Source organism: Trichomonas vaginalis (assembly GCF_026262505.1).
Source record: "Trichomonas vaginalis G3 chromosome Unknown ctg_87, whole genome shotgun sequence".
NCBI lineage: Eukaryota > Parabasalia > Trichomonadida > Trichomonadidae > Trichomonas > Trichomonas vaginalis.
In genome coordinates, this window is record NW_026529174.1 from 109,141 (window position 1) to 131,242 (window position 22,102).

At 31.5% G+C, this 22,102-nt stretch overlaps 7 protein-coding genes and 1 pseudogene across 8 annotated transcripts, besides 1 other annotated feature; 4 read left to right on the forward strand and 4 right to left on the reverse strand.

The window, feature by feature from the left end:
- Window positions 1-649: 649 nt before the first annotated feature.
- Window positions 650-850, forward strand: TVAGG3_1069990 (proteasome regulatory particle assembly; the record flags this gene model as incomplete). The annotated part of the gene is made up of 1 exon (XM_001312973.1): window positions 650-850. One exon carries the CDS (start codon window positions 650-652, stop codon window positions 848-850), a length of 201 nt encoding a protein of 66 aa, XP_001312974.1.
- Window positions 851-1,304: 454 nt separating this feature from the next.
- TVAGG3_1070000 (memory T cell proliferation) lies at window positions 1,305-5,374 on the reverse strand (the record flags this gene model as incomplete). The annotated part of the gene is made up of 1 exon (XM_001312974.2): window positions 1,337-5,341. One exon carries the CDS (start codon window positions 5,339-5,341, stop codon window positions 1,337-1,339), a length of 4,005 nt encoding a protein of 1,334 aa, XP_001312975.1.
- A 1,699-nt stretch (window positions 5,375-7,073) lies between these two features.
- Window positions 7,074-7,619, forward strand: TVAGG3_1070020 (uncharacterized protein; the record flags this gene model as incomplete). Its single annotated transcript, XM_001312975.1, has 1 exon — window positions 7,074-7,619. The coding sequence occupies one exon, from the start codon at window positions 7,074-7,076 to the stop codon at window positions 7,617-7,619; it is 546 nt and encodes a 181-aa protein (XP_001312976.1).
- Window positions 7,074-17,013: a mobile genetic element.
- TVAGG3_1070040 (uncharacterized protein) lies at window positions 8,383-10,695 on the reverse strand (the record flags this gene model as incomplete). The annotated part of the gene is made up of 1 exon (XM_051256345.1): window positions 8,383-10,695. One exon carries the CDS (start codon window positions 10,693-10,695, stop codon window positions 8,383-8,385), a length of 2,313 nt encoding a protein of 770 aa, XP_051076419.1.
- Window positions 11,369-13,000, reverse strand: TVAGG3_1070050 (keratin-associated protein family; the record flags this gene model as incomplete). Its single annotated transcript, XM_001312976.1, has 1 exon — window positions 11,369-13,000. One exon carries the CDS (start codon window positions 12,998-13,000, stop codon window positions 11,369-11,371), a length of 1,632 nt encoding a protein of 543 aa, XP_001312977.1.
- On the reverse strand, window positions 15,561-16,294 carry TVAGG3_1070060 (annotated as a pseudogene). The gene has a single exon. A coding segment is annotated over exon 1 (734 nt).
- Window positions 17,014-18,871: 1,858 nt separating the features above from the next.
- On the forward strand, window positions 18,872-19,087 carry TVAGG3_1070070 (uncharacterized protein; the record flags this gene model as incomplete). Its single annotated transcript, XM_051256346.1, has 1 exon — window positions 18,872-19,087. The coding sequence occupies one exon, from the start codon at window positions 18,872-18,874 to the stop codon at window positions 19,085-19,087; it is 216 nt and encodes a 71-aa protein (XP_051076420.1).
- A 1,793-nt stretch (window positions 19,088-20,880) lies between these two features.
- On the forward strand, window positions 20,881-21,585 carry TVAGG3_1070080 (uncharacterized protein; the record flags this gene model as incomplete). The annotated part of the gene is made up of 1 exon (XM_001312977.1): window positions 20,881-21,585. One exon carries the CDS (start codon window positions 20,881-20,883, stop codon window positions 21,583-21,585), a length of 705 nt encoding a protein of 234 aa, XP_001312978.1.
- Window positions 21,586-22,102: the final 517 nt, after the last annotated feature.

The following is a 22,102-nucleotide window of genomic DNA, read 5'->3' on the forward strand; positions in this document are numbered from 1 at the left end:
TCCAACATAATTTTGGTTTCTTCTAATAAATTTAAAAGATACTTATTTGGTAAAATGTGTCCTTTTTTTTAAAGATTTTTAATGTCCGAACAAAAGGTTCATCCAAATAAATACAGCGAATTTCGAAGCACCTACAAATACTACATTGATTCATATATTGCGCTATATCAGCTGAAAACGGACAAAGAAGAAGAATTAAAGGAGATTTACAAAATGATCAAAACAGAATTGATTGATTCAAAAAAATATCTTCCCAAAGACATTATAATAAACATTTCAAATATCATTCCCTATAATAATCGCTATACAAAGTCATATTTGTTTCTTGCCAAACTCATATATGATGATTATAATGTTAAAGAGGTCTGCAATATTGGAGGCATTTTCAACTTCCTGTTTTATAAAGAATATGGATTTAAAATAGACAAATATCATGATTTCAAAAAATATAATTTTGAAAATATGGACATTCATGAAGAAAACACAATTTACAGAGAAAAATATGGTTATGGAAGAGCCGCTCTTTTAGATACATTGCGCGATAATAGAGTAGAAACAGTCGAATTTATTCTTTCACATGGTCTAAATATTAATGAAAAAAATAATTATGGAGCAGCCGAAATTCTTATATCGCATGGTATAAATATCAATGAAAAAAGATAATGATGGAAAAACAGCTCTTCATGGAGCAGCACAATATAATAGCAAAGAAACAGCAGAACTTCTTCTTTCACATGATATAAATATCAATGAAAAAGATAATGATGGAAAAACAGCTTTTGATATTGCAGCAAGTATGAACAAACGAGAAATAAATGATTATCTTATTTCGTATGGCGCAAAATTATAACGCCCTTACATAATTTACAATTCTTTTTTTCCCTATCATTTAGCTCAATTTCCCATTGATTTTATACATAAAACAATTTTTTTTGTGTGTATGTGTATGTGTATGTGTGTTGTTGTTGTTGTTGCTGCTGCTGCTGCTATCAACAATAAAATACACAACTCTTGATGAAAGTCATGCAGTTAATAATATGAATTTCTCTCAAGGAGTCGATTTCTGCCAGATTGGTCTGTCGGACCTCAAAAATTTTCTTGATTTATAACGTGCTGCAAAATGAAAAGCGTTAACACCATCATTAGCTTTTTCATTGATATTTTCATCATATAAAATAATATTTTCAACTATTTTCACGACACAATATTAAGAGTGGTTCTTCCATGAATATCCTTTTCATTGATACTTAAATACCATGTGAGATAAAAAAAAAAATCTTGATGAAGTAAAATTACAATATTTGGTATATTATAAATACATTTTTATTATATTAATTTATTTCTTAATATCCGCATCCTTTGCAGCGATTAAAAGCGCATCCAATCCGTTGTCAAGATTATCGCAGAGTTCCTGAGACTTTCCCTCAGAAATACACCATTCCCTATGCTTTCTAACTCCTTCGCTCGTTGTTTCAACGAATTTCTTGAAGGCCTGCTTCAATTCCGAAACTCTTTTGTCGTCGGAATTGAAGAATTCCTTGATAATTGCAACAGGTCCAACATTTACAGTCGCCAGAAGTGTTCCATGTAACTGTAATTCGAGACTTTGGTAATCTTTCTTATCAAGAGCCTTTCTGATCTTCTTTGTGCGATCAATAATCATATTCGTGGAAACAACTATAGGTTCCAGTGTTATGTGGTCGATCCTTTCTATCTTTGTCCGTTTGGTCAGATAAGGCATCGCATTTTCAGTATGAATAATATTCCTGAGCAAATGCTGGTGCATGATATCGCCTTGTCGGTCATTGCCAAGGGTAAACGGAGTCTCGTACATGAAAGTTTGAACGTTATGGTGCATCTCGAATTCGCTCTTTTCAACGCCATCGAAAAATGGCTCGATGAACGTGCATTGTATGTAGAGCTTTCCATCATCTTCGGGCTTGATTGAGGAATCTCTCAGAACAACAGAATCTTTGTACTGATTTTCGAGGCGCTGAGCGAGTTTGACGACGTTGGTGGCTCCACGCTCGCGATAGACGTAATCTCGTGCAATTCCGTTCTGAGAAAATGTGACTCGGAAGAAATTATTGTAAATTCTCGAGGAAGTATCGACATCGAACGTTTCTGCGAGGATTCTGTAGCATTCGGGTGTATCAATACCCTTAAGAACCTGCTTTGCGTACTCTGGGAGGCACTCTTTCATACATAATCTTGCAGTTGCGTAAATTTCTTCAAGTTCCTGGCGTTTTCTATGATAAGGAGCCATAGAAACTCTACACTCGATCTCTTCGTACACGAATTCCTTCGATTTCCAGAAGTCCGCCAGCTTATTCAAGTAGAAATAATATCCTTCTTCGCTAGCCTTGAAAATGTTGGCCAACTCCAAGAGCGCGTCACCGCTTTCATCAATATCTGTCGATTCGTAGGCGATTTCCTGCAGAATCTTTACAGTATTGACCAAATATCTGAGTTTTTGCGGTTGGACATCTACGATTAGATTTATATCGGTTGTGGCCAAGGCTCCCAAAACATCGGTCAAATCTTCGATCGGACCGAAATCTGCTTGTAATGTGTCGGAATGCTCCAAAATCTTTGATAGAATCTTGTACGGAGGAGCTTCTGGAATGTTTATGTCGTTGTAATGGTCAGCCAACAATTTGACATAAACAGAATTTAATATTGGCAAAATGTTGACAGAGAAATCCTGTGTATAGAGATGGAATATGATCTTGACAATCTCCTTGTAGTTCTTGCCGTATCTAACAACGCGAGCGGAGCAGAGTTGAGCACATAACAACAAATCACGTGATTTCGAGTCATCGATCGTAAATGTTGACATCGATGGCGTGGAAATAACTTTGCTTCTAACAGCGAACGATTTGCTCTTCGGTCTTGAAGAAATTGAGTATTTTCCTTCTAAATGGCTCAACATTTCGGATTTCTTGGTCGTAACGCCGGATTTAAGCCTGTTGAGGACAAATTGCAATGACTGGAGTATTATATCTTCGTTTGTTGACTTAATAAATTCTTCGACAGAATTTGACTCGGCGAGTGACAGAATCCAAAGGAAAAGAGGTATGGCGGGCTGCAGATCGTTATCCTGAGCAAATGGAATGTCTGTTAGCGGGGATAAAATGTATAAAATATTTAACATTTTATTTGCTAGGAATCTCTGCCTTCTTGGCTCAGCCTTTGAAGCTGCAACTAATATAGTGTGGAATATTCCTTGTACTGGCCTTGAATGCTTCGCTCTGATCGTTTTTACGCATAATTCTTCAATTTGCTTGTTGTCGAAGACCATTGCATCGAATAATGGCGAATCTAGGACTATTGATAAAAAGCTACATAATATTTCTGCTTTGTTCGGAGTGTTAAAGAAATTCTTTGTCACTTTTTCGATACAAGAAAAAGCTTTTTCTTTCGGAACTGATTCACGGATGAAGAAAGCAAATTCTTCAATGAACTTCTTTGTCTGTATCAATCCATTATCTGTGAAAGAAGCGATCTTTGATACAAAAGTTTCTGAAAATTCTTCAATTCCAGCGAAAGTTGCGAGCTGGAACAGCATTGGAATGGCAACAAAGTCTCGCCTGTCAAGGAAGTTTACGATTTCACCTACCTTATTCAAGTACGTCTCGTATCCTTTGAGAATTCCGTCATGTCTGTGGAAAATGTAGCGAGCAAAACCAGCCAAAATCTGCGGGGCCTCAGGATATACCTTAGATGCGTGGAATGCCATATCGATAAGGCCTTTTACCGCTTCAAAAGGCTTATCATTGAGGATTTCAAGTAAATTCGCCATAATTGTGATACAGTTTCTGCATGCAATGTCATCTCTGACCTTGTCAAGCCCGTCTTCTTCTACTTCTTTGTTCTTTAATTTCTCATAATATCCGAATAAATTCGGATCTCCTGAGAAAATTGTAGAGAAAATGCGGAAATCGCCATTTACGACATTGAGAGATTTATCTGGTTTGTCTTCCATGCCAAAAGAAACTCCAGCTGAAATCGGACCAGAAACAACAGGAATTCCGTTGTTTACGATCTGAAATGCTGCGTGCGCGATGAACTGCCTGTCATTGTCACTCTCATTTTGAACAATTGCGTGGTAAAGATACACAAAAATGTATAAATTCTTCGGCAACTTCGCAGGGAGGTCCGCTGTGAAGACATCGTCGAATACAGGTGATTTGTCGTGGTATGTACATGTACTTGTGAGTGATTTCACGTGCTGTTTCGTCATTGGATCAATAAGATAAGGAAGACGTGGAGTAATTTGAGATTCTTGGACACTGATGACACAGAAAATATTCCTAGCCTTCAATCCTTCAGGGAGCTTCTTTAATTGAATGGAATCAAGGCGAAATGTAAATTGATGGCGAAAAGTGACATCCGGTTTGATATTTATATGGAAATTTGTATGTAGTATTTCGTATCCTTCAATATTATGTGCCGATCTCGGTCGTGCTTTCATTACAACTTGAATTGGAATTTGAGTTCTGTTACTAGTGTTTTTAATTGCATCGTCGAGGTTGCGGATGATTGTATTTGAGCATAACCATGCCTTTGGGAACTTATAACCATGAGCTCCTGTAATAATCGAAGTGACTTTCGCAAATGTAAAAGCAAATGTAGTATAAATATCCGAAATTCGAGGATAACTATCAATAACAGATTTCTTTGCTGCTTCGATTGTTTTCGGACCTGGCTTGTCGTAATATCTGTCTACAGCGCTTCCTGATTCGATTTGAAGAATTCTCTGGAAGAGGATAACAAGGTGTATATTCGGAGATACTTCTGTGTTTTCGAATGTTACTTTCGAAGTAATTTCGATGTTTCCGTCAGGATTTGTGTATCGAAGTGTTTCTTTTGGCATAAAATGCCAGTAATCGGAAATTACTCTTTCTCCATTATGTAAAAATGCTATACATTTGATTGGTTCTAAGAAATAAAATCCGAATTTGAAATTTCCGAGTTTGAAAGTGAGATATTGCATATTATTCTTAGGCGGATTGTAATTTCTAATAACTTCTAGGTTCTCTTCATTGCTTAAATAGTGCAAAATCAGAGAAGAAGGGTGAACTGTTGTAGATGGCGGAGCTGGGATGCTAGAATGCGACTCAGAATTCATGTCATCGTCATCGTTGTTTTCTTGGTTAGCTGCTGATTCAAGTTGTTGGATAGAAGGTGGTTGTAAAATTGGAATTGAAAATAATTTAACAACAGGAATCTCTGAAAATTCAGGATCATTGCTCAGACGGATAGCAATGTCGCTTTTCAATGGACTTCCTCCCGATTCTTGAATGGTTGTCGAAAAAGAAACGGTAGAATGTAAATCCATATAAAAAAATTCTTTTTGTAAACCTAAGAATCGGATAAAAAAAATCTTAATCTATGCGAAACGCAAGATATAAAGCAGTTATTCAAATACTCTCTTGTTTTCAGGCGAATTTGATTAATATATAGCGTTCCAAAGTAAAAACTCAAACGTGGATAAAATAGTAGTGGATATGACGGGTTGTGTGACTTTTTTTGTAAACGTAAGAATTCATATGATATTGAACGATTTTGTATCATTTTTTTTAACATATGAAGTAAAAAATGTATGATTCTTACGGTTTTTATTCTTACGTTTTTGAATAAATCAAGATTTAAAAAATTTTCAAAATTGTAAGACATTTACACTCAACCCATACATAATGAAATAAAAAATAAAAAAATTAACATTAATTTTAAAAGAAGCTATATATAGATGAGTAGTATATGATGCGGGTTGTGTGACTTTTTTTGTAATCGTAAGAATTCTCACATAATTGAATGATTTTTGAACATACTTCCGAATAGCAGATTTTAAAAATTTATGAATAATTTATAAAAAGTTTTTATTCCTACAATTCCTATATTACCATTAATAAAAAGAATATATTTTATAATAGTTTCATTTCGAACATGTTAAAATTTATCTGCATTTCGAAAAATTTTATTATAAATGATAATATAATTTATTAAATTAATATATAACTTATGAATTTTTACTTTTTGTATGAAATAAAATTTAGTATTAATAAAGTTATAAAATAAATTGGTGCATGTTAGATGTAAATAAGATAGAAAAAGGTGTCAATTTTTTAAAAAATTTTGAATTCAATGAGTTATATCAAAAATAAAATTCTTGAATAGAGTAAAAAAATTTAAATAATTTATTTAAATATTTTCTTCTGACATTTTTGAATAATTTATTTTTTTAATTCGTAAGAAAATGAGTGACAACAAAGCAGTCAAGAGTCCAGACGATGAATATAAAAGAAACTAAATAGAATTAAATCAAAAATATGCTATTACAAAAAGAAGCCGCAATGTGGTGGGGTTGATGCCCATAAAACTAAAGTAATTGAAAACGATGAAGAAATAATCGAAAAATTAGAAACTTACCGTTCAATCCTTAAACTGAGTGAAGCAAAAATAAAAGAATTTAATAGAATAAATAAATTGATTGGAAGAGATGAATTTAATAAAGATGAATTTTTAAACTCAATCCAAATTTAATTTTTGTTCCTCTTCGACAACGTCTCTCTTTCCATCATTACTGCATAACCACATTTTCTCAGTTTTAGTGGTTTGTTATTTTTAGCAAGTTCTCGCATCATTTTTATCGTTTCCTCCCTTGTTATGATTCGTGGTAAATTTTGAGCTTGTGGGGTATTCATTTATGATAAAAATAAAAATTTGTCATTAACGACCAAAAATATATTTTATCGTTAATGGTTTCAGGTTATTCAATAATGACTTATTTTTGAAGAACTGAAGGTGTCACCAGGTCACCATGTGTCACCAGGTTAATTAACTTCTTTAAAAAATGATGACAACATGACATTTTGACAACAACACGGGTTATTCAATAATTAATTATTTTTATTTTTTTCTAACTTTTTATTTTGTATGTAAGAACAGTAATATCGGTCGAAGCACAGACGTTCACGAACAAATCTAATGGCGAAACATTCACAAAAGGCACTTATAACGGTATTGAAGTCTTACGTAGAGACAAGGATGATTACATTAATGCAACAAAGATGGCAAGAGAAGCGGGAAAGTTAAACCATTTAAACAGATTTCTCAATAGTGCTAAAATGCAGGAAATTCTTGAGTTTTGGTTGAAAGAATATGGTGGAGCCAAAAGTGGCTCGACCTCAAAACAAGCATTTTATGAGCTTACAAAAGGTGTTATAAATGAATTCAAAGGTATTTACATACATCCTGACCTCGTTCATTTTGTTGCTGAATGGTGCTCTGTAAAGTATGCATTTTATGTCAAAGATATTATGGACTCCATAGACAAGAAAGTTCATGAGAAATTAGATGAAGAAGAACTCGAAGATACAGTAGAGAATGCTAAACCTTTGTTTGAAGAAGAAGTTGGAAAAATGTGCGAAAAACAATTAGAACATGAACGTGAGTTATGTTATGGTTATAGAGATTCTCCATACGAACTAGACCAATGGGAACAAGAAAATTTAAAGAGAGAATTTAGAGAATATGAACTCGCTAAGATAGCATTAGAAGCTGCAGAAAAGAAGTTAAAAGCTTGGGGTTGTTTTGTACAAAAATATTGTGAGTAAATGTTTTCAGGTTATTCAATAATGACTTATTTTTGAAGAACTGAAGGTGTCACCAGGTCACCAGGTAATTTAACTCATGACATTTTGACAACACAGGAGGAAGGTAGTTATGACTTATTTTTGAAGAACTGAAGGTGTCACCAGGTCACCATGTGTCACCAGGTTAATTAACTTCTTTTAAAAAATGAGACAACATGACATTTTGACAACATCACAGGAGGAAGGTAGTTATGACTTATTTTTGAAGAACTGAAGGTGTCACCATGTCACCAGGTCATTTAACTCATGACATTTTGACAACACAGGAGGAGGGTAGTTATGACTTATTTTTGAAGAACTGAAGGTGTCACCAGGTCACCATGTGTCACCAGGTCATTTAACTTCTTTTAAAAAATGAGACAACATGACATTTTGACAACATCACAGGAGGAAGGTAGTTATGACTTATTTTTGAAGAACTGAAGGTGTCACCATGTCACCAGGTCATTTAACTCATGACATTTTGACAACATCACAGGAGGAGGGTAGTTATGACTTATTTTTGAAGAACTGAAGGTGTCACCAGGTCACCAGGTAATTTAACTCATGACATTTTGACAACACAGGAGGAAGGTAGTTATGACTTATTTTTGAAGAACTGAAGGTGTCACCAGGTCACCATGTGTCACCAGGTTAATTAACTTCTTTTAAAAAATGAGACAACATGACATTTTGACAACACAGGTACGAAAAGAGGAAGGCAAAAATAAATTCCAATCATACTTTATAAAGCTTCATTTACAGGTATTTCATCGTCAGTAAATGAATCCTCATTATCGTTTGGTTCAACCTGTTTATATAATCCTTTCATTTCTTCTTTCAAAACATAACACCATGTTTGTTTACCATCTATTCTTACCTGTTTCCTATCACATTTATCCTTAATACTCATTTGAAAGTTTTTGTCTTTCATGTCTGATGGTTTGCAGAATAGAGCATTTTTACACGTCATACCTGCACACAATTCATCATAATGTGTATTTATCCATACATCTAAAGGATTTGTTGATAATTCTATTAAATCTTGTTTGGCTTCAGTCATCGGTATGATTCGTACATTAAATGATGAAAGGTCATATTGCATAAAATATGTTAAAAGGTTATCATAAAATTCCTTTGTGCATGAATCCATTAAATTCTTGAAGTAATCAAATTGACCCTTGAATTTACCATTAACCCTTAAAACTACGTATCTTCTGTCTCCAACTTCAATTTTGACAGGGTAGACGTTGTTAGTTACGAAAATGAAGTTTGCAACATTCTGAGCAGTTCTTCTGGGTTGATTCTTTTCATTAATTCTAATCTCATTATCCGTTATAATTGATTTCAAAGCGTTGAAGTTTGCGAGTCTGTCTTCACCTACATTCTTGAGTTCATTAAGTACAAGAAACATTTTATTTTCAACTACTGAGTTGAAATTACCCGTTAGCTCACCTATTTCGGTAATGTTTTTACATGAATAACCTGCGAGAAGTTCAGAAATAATGTCTGTAAATCTGTTTTTACCTGTTCCCTGAAGTCCTTTCAAAATAATTGCTGTTTCATTCTTGATTCCAGGATGTTGAATCATTGATGCAATCCAGCCGAGAAGGTATTTATACACTTCATCGTTATTATCACAAATGGCTTCTTTAATGAAATCCATAAACATCTCAATTTTTGAGTAATCAAGCTTTTCAAGAATGTTGTATTTATAACCCTGAAACGTTGAGAAAACATCGGGGGAATCAGATTTAAAGCAAACACCCTTAACGGTTAATGAAGACAATTGATTTAATAGTACATCCCATGCTGTTATGGTTTTACCTTCTTCTTTAAATAATTTAATCATTTTAAGTGACTCTTTCATGTTTGACTGAAGAACGAATGATATTTGATTCATTTTGTCGTGGATATTATAGTCCTTTTGAATGAAATATTTGTTTCCACAATCTACAAAACGAATTACACGTGATAAATCCTCAATTACTTCAGAACTGTTTTTATACTGATGATTTTCAGCCCTGCGTCTAATATCTGTTATCAAAAACGAGTCATCAAGTTTGATATCAAATGTTATTTTTGGCTTACGTAATAAAGGTAAAACATATTCATCATAATATTCCTTTTGATAAAGTTTTAGAATCTTCACTAAAACAAATGGAGAAGTCATTAAATGTGCATATCTACTACGTGCTTTTTCAAAATTACTTTTTGCATTTTCTGTTAAATTGCAGAAGTTATAAACGTTATCGTATGCTTCATTAATTAAATGATTAGGTAACGAATTAATTGCTTGAAACAGTGTGAATAATGTAACTTCTTTTTCTAAATTCATGTTTCCACCGTCATTATGTACTTCAAAATCACAGATGCCATCAACTATGCTCTGGGCAAGTTTATCGTCAATGTTTACATCTTTGTTTTCATTCATTATACTCTTTATTTCTTCGCTCTTTTGTTCAACTCTTACCTTAATATTCAAATCATTTAATATATCATTCACTGTTCTAGTTAATGTTGAATCATAACTTCCACGAATGAATGAGTATGTATTGATTGGTTCTGATGCATTCTTGCGAACTCTTGATTCAGCCATAACCACTAATGAACGCTTTGAATCATCAATAGAAGTCATTATGTCAATATCATAATCATTGCAGGAATAACATTTAATCATTCTGTTCGAAACTGCATAGAAGAAATTAGTGTTGCAATAAATGTGAAGACCTCCTGATGCGGTTTTAACGATAACATCTTTATCCGAAAGTTTTGATAAAATGTCTTTTCTAACTGTTTCTTTAAGTTCATCATTGTACGATTTATTGATATCAACATCTATAATCGTTAAATTTGAAATTTTATTTACTAATAAAGCTGTACCAGTTTTCCTTCCTCTTCCTCCATCATGTTTGAGGTAGTTATGTAAATCAATCTTGTTTTCACCAATTCTTTCGTTGAGGGTTTTAGTTTCTGCCACAACTAATTCCTCAGCTAATGAATCAATAACTTGTTCATCAGAAATGATGAAGTTGCTGTTGCTGTTTGTTGCTGTCATTTATATAGGAATAAAAAAATAAAAATAATTTTAAAACTAACTTTATTTTTTGACTGCATCAAATTTTCGTAAATGTTGTCAAAATGTCATGTTGTCTCATTTTTTAAAAGAAGTTAATTAACCTGGTGACACATGGTGACCTGGTGACACCTTCAGTTCTTCAAAAATAAGTCATAACTACCTTCCTCCTGTGTTGTCAAAATGTCATGAGTTAAATTACCTGGTGACATGGTGACACCTTCAGTTCTTCAAAAATAAGTCATAACTACCTTCCTCCTGTGATGTTGTCAAAATGTCATGTTGTCTCATTTTTTAAAAGAAGTTAAATGACCTGGTGACACCTTCAGTTCTTCAAAAATAAGTCATTATTGAATAACCTGTGTTGTTGTCAAAATGTCATGAGTTAAATGACCTGGTGACATGGTGACACCTTCAGTTCTTCAAAAATAAGTCATAACTACCTTCCTCCTGTGATGTTGTCAAAATGTCATGTTGTCTCATTTTTTAAAAGAAGTTAAATGACCTGGTGACACATGGTGACCTGGTGACACCTTCAGTTCTTCAAAAATAATTATTGAATAACCTAAAACCATTAACGATAAAATTTATTTCTGCAGTTCATCCATTACTTCATTACCTAATTAATTACAGACATAAAATATATTTAGTTCATTCAATAAACTCTATACCATGCGAATATAGTCATAAATGGTGGCATATAATCTTTACCCAAGCCTGTTGGATTTGTTGTGAAAGTATGTGAATGATTTCCTCCTGGTTCAGTTTGTCGAAAAGTCTTTTTTGCTGAATGGTTATAATCTGGAGATAAAACGTCATAGCCAGCTTCATACTCTGAGTTGTATAATGGGTGGTCTCTTAATGAGTGGCTATGGTCGCCAGAAAAGTTTGTAGTTCCTGTATGAGTGTGCGGTGGAAGGTTTGCTTCAGTAATTTTCTTCGAACCTCCTGTTTGCTTTGAATATCTAGCACAATAGAGGAATTTATCTACAATCTGTTCCCACATACCGAAACCTAAAACTTCTGAAGGATTTGTTGAGTTCATTGACGTATAAATAGAACCAATGGGGTAAATCATCTCAAGAATTGTATTTAATCCATTATGAATATTGAATTTATTATATAATATTGAATTTGGGTGAGTATTTAAAACTGGTCTTGTTATCAATATTAACGTATTATTTTTGAAAATTGCTTTTCTAACATTTTGAAATTTTGTGATTTCAGACCAGTTTCTTCCATCACTACTGATATTTACTAAATCACCACATCCTAAAGCAATGAAATACCCATCAATATAAAATAAATTTGTAAATCTATAATTTTGAGTAAGTTTTGGAGTGAATGAATAAACCAATTCCCAATTTGATAAATCCTGTGATAAATAAATATGTCTGTTATAACTTACAGGATATGAATAGACCATTTCACCTGAAACGAGAACATAAACATTTGATCCATAACATAAAGCTTCAATGTCTCCATCAGCTTGAAAAATTTGTTCAAATTGACCTTGTGATATTGAAGATGATCTATAAATTTTATCATTTTGTAGGATAAAATACATGTTGTTAATGTAATACCACTTACTTGTATAATCAATTTTCAAATCTGATGACATCATACTAAACATATAATAATTTATCCCATCCTCACTAATGAAAATTTGATTGACTTCATAAATTAGTACCCATTTATTATTAACACATCTAATAGGATTATTTGAATATTTAAATTTAGCATCTTGATTTAAATTACATTTGAACCATTGGATACAATCGAATGAATAACAAGGGCAAAAATCATCTTCAACCGTTATCATTCCCATAAATTTACCGTTATTATATTCAACATATAAAATTCTTGGATTAATGATTGGCTTTCGTGTATCAGGATTCAAAACAGATGGAGTAAATGATTCATAGTTTTTAAAATCATTTGTTTTAAAATAATAAAGCACTCCAGCTGTATAAAATAAATACATGGTCACTCCATCGAAACATCTCCATTCAAAAGAATCTATATCAAAGGTTTTATCTGATGATTTCATAAAATTTAAAAATGGCGGAGTAAAATAGACCTCTGATTGTTTTATTTCTTCATTAACAAATGATATATTAGCTTTCTTCTTTAACTCACTATCCACATATTCCTTATCTGCTTTCTTATTTAACTCATCGTTAACATATGTTTTATCCGCTTTAAGGTCTAAACATCCTGAAACCCATCCTGTATCGGCTTTAGTTTTTAAAATCTTTGATGTCCATTCATGATACCATTCAACCATTTCTTTAATTTCATTATCTTTTTCATCCACATATTCCTTATCTGTCCTCTTATTTAACTCACTATCCACATATTCCTTATCCACCTTCTTCATTATGTCATTTAGGAAACCTTCTATGAATTCCTCATTTAAATTAAATCTTCCAATCTTCAAAACTTTAGGAAATGCATTTAATGCGTAATATCTCTGTTCTTCTGGTGGAATTGATGTTATATCATCCGTTATTCCTTTAATTTTTGAATTCATAAATAAAATTTCTTTTATATTTGATATCACTGCACCACCTTTGCAAACGAATTCGAAATGGTCATTTTTCAATACTATCTCCAAATCTCCATATTTCAACCTTTGCGTTTGTTCTGCCGTCTTTGAATTATATGCATATATGGCGTATGTAATGGTCTGAAGGGACCTGGGTGCTTTGTGGCCTTAAGTTGTTGTGGTTGCTGTTGTTTAATCATTTATTATGATTTAAAAATAAATATTTAATCCGTTATCTCATCACCTATTTTTTCTATTTGAAATTGCCATAATATTTCATTCATGAATTCTAAATCACAATCAAATAGGTCAGTTATTCTAAATTTAATATTTGATAAATCTTTTGAATGAAGAATAAATGAATTCCCGGATAATTGAAACGGATATGATAAAGAAAATGTGTTTAAGTTGATGGATAAAATGTTTTGTATTGATGGGTAAGAGTTAGGGTCTAATGTTTGATGTGAAAATCTCATTGGGGTATTAACTTTATCACATTTGATTAAAATGAAATTGGAACCAGTGTCAGAATACAAAACATCCCCAACATCTTTTTCAAAATTTAATATCCCCAACAATGAACGAAGATGAGGAGTACAAAATTTAATTTTCAGCGGAAATTTAATAAGGTTATTTATTTCATCAAGTTCAAAAAGTTTATCGGGTTTTGATTTAAAATTTCTTCATACCATACGATAAATGATTCATTTAAATAACTTAAAATCGTGTTAATATCCCCATTTTCGCTATCATATTATTCATATACATATCATACGTTTTTTCATGGTCATCTTTAATAAATGATATATATAATCTGAAGGGTCTAAAAGAATGGGATTAAATTTCCACTCACAGAAACGAGAGTAACATTATAAATTCGCGCTAACTGTTAAATTAATTCACAGCTATTATTCGAAAATAATATTGATAATTGACATTTTTATTACGATTAAAAATATGGTAAAGCGTTATTTTCCAGTGATAAATAAAACTAGAATAAGATTACCTCAAGAATTCATAAATTCAACGAATAAGAAATTTATTCATGTTATAAATTTTAGTGTTTTCAGAAAATATGAGTCAGTGTCTTATTCATCAAACAGGTTATATTTCACTTCATTCAAATTTAGTTCAATCAAACCCATATAATGACCATTTCATAAGATTTTCAGATGGTATTAAAAATGTAATTGATAGATTAAAATATGAACAGATTGACAATATCGAATTTTTGGAATTTTGGTTTAAATATCCCGATGGAAAAAAGATTGAAGTTAAAGATAAAGCTGATACTATAACAAAAACAATTACAATGACCGATCCGGATAGTGGGAACAAAAAGAAATAAAACAAACGATAGAAACTGGTGAAAGGTCAATTATTATTGATTATGATTCAAAGGATTATTATTCGATAATGTTAATGCTTGAATATTAAATAGCCTTAACAAAGAATTTTTCAAGTGATATTTTATATTCATCGACTATTTTATTATAAATATTATTATATGTTAAATGAAGTTCAGTTGTTGTTCCATTCTTTGTTATCTTAATTGTGCTAATATCCTTTATAGGATTTATTTTTGCAACTATTCCGCAGCATGAAACCTCATCATCTATGAAAAATTGAATCTTAACGTCTGAATCTTGAACATCACAAAGAATGGCGATAATGTGAATTAATGATTCATAAGGTAAAATAATTAAACCAGATTGGTCAATTAAATTTATTATTGAATCATAATTATTAATTATTATATCACGGTAAATTTTCACTAATTCAGAATTAATGTCTATTTTATATGGGTTCTCGATGTTTGATGAAAGAGGTTGGGGGTATGTTGGATAAGTGGGAATTTCAACGGGTTCTTTACCGGGTTCAGATAAAATGATTGGGTCTCCATTCTCATGGTTTTCTTCATTCTCCTCATTCTTCGGTAAGTCACGAGTTAATAAATTTGTTGAGTTGCTGACCTTGTTAATTCAGGCTAACATTAACTTTACATTTGAATAATTCGTGATTTATCATCATTTACGTTATAACCAACCGTAATCTCTGCTTTTGCGTTAGTGTTCTTTTGACTAGTGAAACGTCTTCTCATTTATAATCGAATAAAAAAAATATATTTAAACTTTTATTTTGCTGGAACTTTTGAATCTATTATTCCCTGTATTTGTTCATGAAGTTGATTTTTAGCTGTTTCATCGAAATTAATAGACCGAATATATTCATTAATTGCATTCTTATAATCATCTGATTTCCAAATTTCTTTTATCTGATTCCTTAACTAAATCATAAGTTAAACCTCGTTGCTGATATAATGGTTTCTTAATTAAATCTTTGAATGCTTGAGATAAAGCACCTGATGCAATTCTTGCTACTATAATTGGTTGGAATTGCTGTTTAAGTTCATCTTTAACATTTGCGAAAACTGGATCGAATAAAGCAACTTTAAAGAATTTCTTAGCTGAAATTTCGGGTCTAATATTTGCATATTGACCATCAAACTGGTTAGAATATCGTGGTAATCCATCCGGTCCCTCTTCAATAGCATTTAATTCTTCATTGAAATAAGAATATGGATTATGACGGTATGAATTAATTGGACCATTTTCACCTTCTCCAATGTATTGTTTAAAGCAGCTTTTCCATTTTCATCAAATTGCATAGGATAACGTTCATTATATGCTTTACGTTTAGGATAATCAGATATAGTTAATTTATAACCATTTATGACTTTAATATTACCTTGACCATCAGTAACGAAAACTTCATTTATACCATCAGGTTTTCCATTTGGACCCGTAATGTCTGCTTCGTGTGCTTCCCAATTTGGACCATGACGTTTGGCATATGCTTGAGCTTCTGGTAATGTTAAAACGTTTCTCATTTGTTTAACATCTTTTTGAAGACCAGCAACAATATGAACTAATTCTTTCATTCCATCAGGAACTTTCATAGTTCTATTATATGCACCCCTTTTGTTTGTCCCTTGTTTAATGGAACCTGTAGAAGATTTGCTATTTCTGTCATGTTTAATTATAAATAAAAAATAAAAATTAATTATAAAAAGTTAATAAATTTAACACTTCCTTTATTTAAATCAACTATTATTTTTCCATGTTCACCTAATTGCTGATATTGTGTGTAAAGTTCATTAATGCTCATTGGTAAATTCACTTGATAAAGCATAACGTTCAACTGTTGACGACTAAACCCACTGAAAATGAAAAGTGTTGATAGATTTGATTTAATGTTTGTGCTTAATGCTTTGAAGTATTGAACAGCCATAAAGAATGAACACTGAATGTGTCGACATTGAGTTAATAACTGATTAAAATATGATTTCTCATTTGTTATTAGTTTTGATTTCACTGCATCATCTAGAAAAATGAGTGAATGCAAAAATTCTTTATCAAAATTTGAAATGGAAAGTGTTTCAAATAATTCATCCCGTTGTTTATCAATAATTTTATCCTCTAATCCTTGCTTCTTGATTGTATTTATATAAAAAAATAATCTTCTGCTTCTTCTTGTGATAAATAAATAATTGGAATTTTGATTAAATGCTTTAAAGATTCAAATGTATCATCTGAAGGTGAACCTGAACGGTTAATATAAATTAACACATGTGAATGGGGGGAAGTGTTAGCAATAATGATAATTTGTTTTAATATCGTTAATGTTTTACCTTTATTTTGTTTACCAATTGCTGCAGTGATTGAATTTAAGTAACATTCAGAATATGGAATTTTCATTAATTTTTCCTTAGATAGAGCATTTCTATTATCACTCAATGCTTCATTAATCATATCATCTACGTATGTATTATATACTCCCGCTAATTCTTCATAAGGGGTGGATGAATTTAAATCCATTTAATCAAAAATAAATTTATAATTTTAAACATTTCTATTCATCAATATTTCATCATATGAACTTCTATACTGCGGTGGTGTACCTGTTGGATGATATTTCAAACCTTCGTCCGGTGTCCATGTCCAATATGTAGTCCTAGTAAACCAAACCTGAGGAGGATTTGTCACCTTTGAACAGTAAGTGTCATTTTCACCCTGAACGATTGGATAAGCTTTCACTTGTACTGTAACTTGTGAGTTGAAAGTTTCTAATCCATCAAAGAATATACCCGCTCCATCACGTTGAACTGGAATAGTGCATAAGAATGAAGTTTGGTCTTTCCATGTTCTAGCTAATGGCTTGCCATTATCATCATTCAGTGGTCTAGTTAATGAGTCTCGTATTCTTCCGTGCATTCATTCACTCCATCTAAATCAGAAGCTTGAAGCATACGTGTAAAGAATATGTCACCCACTGTGGTCATCGCTTGATCGGGGAAGTTTCTGGAATCTATAGTGACCTGAAGACCTCGAAGCATTGGATTTTCTAAAACCGTTCTTTGCATTGCATTCTTCGGAAATGTTAACACAACATCTGTAACATTATGAAGAGCGTATGAGAAATCTGAGCTAATACCTTCAGGAGTGATGCAACCTCCATTTAGTGAACGAACGTCAATATGTTGAGCTGGAATCATGAATGGATCTTCCTTACTAAATAAACGTGGTATTGCTTTAACTGATTCTTCAATTAAACCGTATCCTGGTGTAATGCATTTATCCTCTAAAACTTCCATCTTTGTGCATGAAATAATAACGTCTTCAACTGTTGCGTCAGCAGATGTAGCGGCTAAGCTTGTAATTAATTTGGTAGGAAGTCCGATTTGTTGGAATTTGCGATCATATTTATAAACATGATTCATAATCTTTTCATAATTTTCATCAGTTATCTTTTCATAAACGTAATTTTGTAAATCAGCAACTCTTAACGGTCAACCTGACAAAATACTAAAGTATCCCTGAAAACATAATATTTAAGAATGATATCACCAAATGATTTAGGATAATCATCGAACGCCTGAAATGCTAACAAATCATTTACCGGAATAATCATATCAAAAGTGACATCAACTTCTTCATTTGCTTTCTTGAAAACTTCTGAAGGGTCAATATATTTACCACATACTGAGTTATCATATTTTTGAACATTATTATATAACGAATGAACAAACTTTTTAACTTTCCTTTCTGATTTTGGTTTATATGTTGCAAATGCGAAAGATTCACAGGCGCAATCCATCTGAAGATAACCGGCATCACCTCTTTCGGTTTCTACTTCTAATTGTTTAAAGCTTTGATTTGATGATTTGTAACCAACGAATAAACGCATGCATTTAAAAGCGGCATCACATGTGAAAGCTTTATTTGAAACTAGAGTTACTTTAACTTTGCGTTTAATATATGTGTCACCTAATTGGTTCACATCATGAGCTGGATTTGTAATTCTTAAATGAGTTTGTTTATCATCAAAATATGGAGCATCAGAGTCATAGCATGAACTTTCAAGTTCTCTATAATATCTTCTACCGTCATTCTTTGCGAATATTTCATTTATCTTTTCGAATGAATGAAACACATTTCCATTAATCGGTTTAGTGTTTGGCACCAAATAGTTAGTCGTCATTTATTAATAAATAAAAAATCAAAATTAAAAGATGAAAATGAATTTTTAATTTTAATGAAATAATCAACTATGGCTGCAGGTATATTTAAGAAACTGTGGGATAGAGTAAAAAGAGGGGCGAGTAAAGTTTGGGAAACATTGAAGAAGGGAGCAAATTGGATATTTAAGAATAAAGAAGCAATTAGTGACGTTGCTGAATCAATTACACCAAAAGCTGCCCCAATAAGAGAAATTTTAAATAAAGGAGAAAAAGTTTATCAAAGACTACAACCGATACTAAGATAAAAATAATTTTAAAATAATTTATTTTTCCACTATCTACCTCCTATTTTATTAAGTATTCCTTCAGCAATTCCACCAACTACGTTACCTGCTTGTGCTCCCATCGCCGGATTACCTGCTTTAGTACCTAATACTCCACCTATGATAGTTCCTGCCGTTTTCGCTACTGGTGCCAAAAAGTTTGCAACCGGTTTAATAATCTTTTTATAAACCCAACCCGCAGCTTTCTTAATTCCATCCCATAATTTTTTAAAGAATCCTGCCGCCATTTCTGATTTAATATTAATTAAAAAATATATTTCATCACTTATATTCTAATTTTTATTTAATGATAAATGAAACCGATTTTAAAAATAAATGAAACAGAGGAGGAAGAAATAAATGAAAGTGAAAATGTTCAACAAAAAATAAACGTTGTTAAACCAATTACTGAAATAAAAATTTTTTCATCTGTTGAAGAATTTAATGACTATTATGCTAATAATAAAAAATTATTTGAAGAATTGACAACATGTAAATTGAATAAAATGTTTAAAGTTGATGAATTCAAAATTTCAAAAATAAAGGGGGTGGTTAGTTTGAAATCTATTCCCCAATCAAGAATCACCTCATTAATGAAAATTTATGATTTAACAAAAAGAATAGAAGAGATTGAAGAAAGAATGAATCAAATAATTGATTTCATAAATTCAAATAATCATTAGTTTCTTAAAGTTCTATGTTGAACTCAATCTTCATTTGTTTAAGTTTATTTTTAAAAATTTTATTTCATTATTTCATTATTTTTTTATTTTTTATTTCATTATGTATGGGTTGAGTGTAAATGTCTTACAATTTTGAAAATTTTTTAAATCTTGATTTATTCAAAAACGTAAGAATAAAAACCGTAAGAATCATACATTTTTTACTTCATATGTTAAAAAAAATGATACAAAATCGTTCAATATCATATGAATTCTTACGTTTACAAAAAAGTCACACAACCCGTCATATCCACTACTTAAAATTTACATTTATTTATGAAATGTTTCGCAACCATAATTACTCTTCTGGTATGGAAATTGAAAAATCTTCACATCCAATAAAACACAGCTTTCAATTACAGTCAATAAAATTTTTCAAAGAAAATTATTTTTCAAAAAATAATGACAAAATGACATTAGTTTCAAATTACGCATGATATTTCTGCTGACAATAAAGTTCTCAATTTAGTTCTCAAATTTTTCAATGCATGGGACTTTGGCGAAAATCAAATTATGTTGGAGAAAGGCCATTATTTAAAATTATCCATTATTTATATCGACATTGAAATAAAATTATATTAAATCATTTCTTTTCATGATCAAATACTTGAACTATTCATTGAGCACCAATAAAATGATAGTAGCAAAGGACAAGAGTATTGAAGCAATGCGCCAAACAGTGAGAGCATTCGAAAAGTTTATCGAGAAACTTGAAAATGGTCAAAATAAAGTCAATAAAGAGAAAAACCAACTCTTAGGAATACTTAATCAGTGTGATATTACCCCTTCTTTGGATGAAGGCATGAAATCATTTGTTCTCAATGATACAATTCAATACAAAAAATACATAAAATCTGCAAATTCATCAAAAAATCGTTTATTCCTAGTCTTGAAGACATAATTGAAAACTATGAATCTTCCTTTTCACAGTCATACGACCGACTTTCTCAATTCATATCCAATTTTAACCTTTCTAAAGAAAACTTAGAAGCGAAAGAAGAACTTCATAAGGAATTAATCACAAGAATAGAGGATACTTATCAGAGTACAAGAATGAAAAATTATTCTGAAGTGTTGAATCATGTTGTTTACGAATACAGGCCATTCGCCAACAAAATTAATGATTCAATCGAAGCATATAATGATGAGTTGAATGAACTCTATAAAGAATTTGATAATTTCTCCTATAAATTTGAAAAGTTAGATAAAAAACGCGCAATTCATTATAATTACCTCTTACAAGATTTAGAAACATACATTAAAAATATTCAACGATCGGCCGAAGATGTAGTTAGCGAAAGATTCGTTACAATGAATCAAATTGATGCCAGAAATGATATTTCTACGAGTTTCACATTTGATTCAATCGATGACTCAACAAAGATTCCAGAAATTATGCCGGAAATTACAGTTGACTTCGACATTCGTGATTATTTAGAAAGTGACCAAATTTTAATCACAATGCAATCACAAGAATACGCAATTACAAAAGTAGAGATAAAATATGGTGGAAAAATACTTGCCTCTCCTAATGAAAGGATTACAGTATTTAAATATAACAAAAAAGTATATTTGGTACATGATTCTAACAATCTACTTAAAATTCCATTAAAACCTAGTGATTTAATATTCAAACCCGAATACGTTAGATATATAGCTAAAGTTCAAGGATTTGAAAATTTTGATGAAAGGCAGGTTATTGTTGTTAACTCCGGAGATGTTTGCGAGTGTCTCGATGAGTTTGGAAATATCAAATAATATTTATATATTGCTTCTTTATAAAAAAAATTAATCAAAGGAGGGATGGAACTCAATGGAGAGATTGAGTTCCAAAGAGTGATGGATCTCAAAAGACTATGTAGAGAGTAAGACTGAGTAGAGAGTAACTAGCATTATAGACTCAGACTGAATCAACCATTTGAAACCATATGATTATGAGCTTATGTATCAGTTAATCATAATGATTTCAGCTATATTTTCTGACAACCCAAAAAATCTTTATCTAATTTTGATGGATTTGCTTCATAAATATGCATTAATAGCTTATGACTGTTAGATCTAATAACTTAGATTCTCAAAATTCCTGGAAAAAGTCAAATAGTCTAGAGATAAGACAACCTAACTGACTATATATTGCAATAAAAAGTGACAATTCTGAAATTATGGGACTTTTATATTTCCCCAAGGAAATGTCCTTGATACAGTCAAAAATCCAAACATGTCTGATAACGACATGCTACAGTAATTTAATTATCATGATATAATTAGATGATTG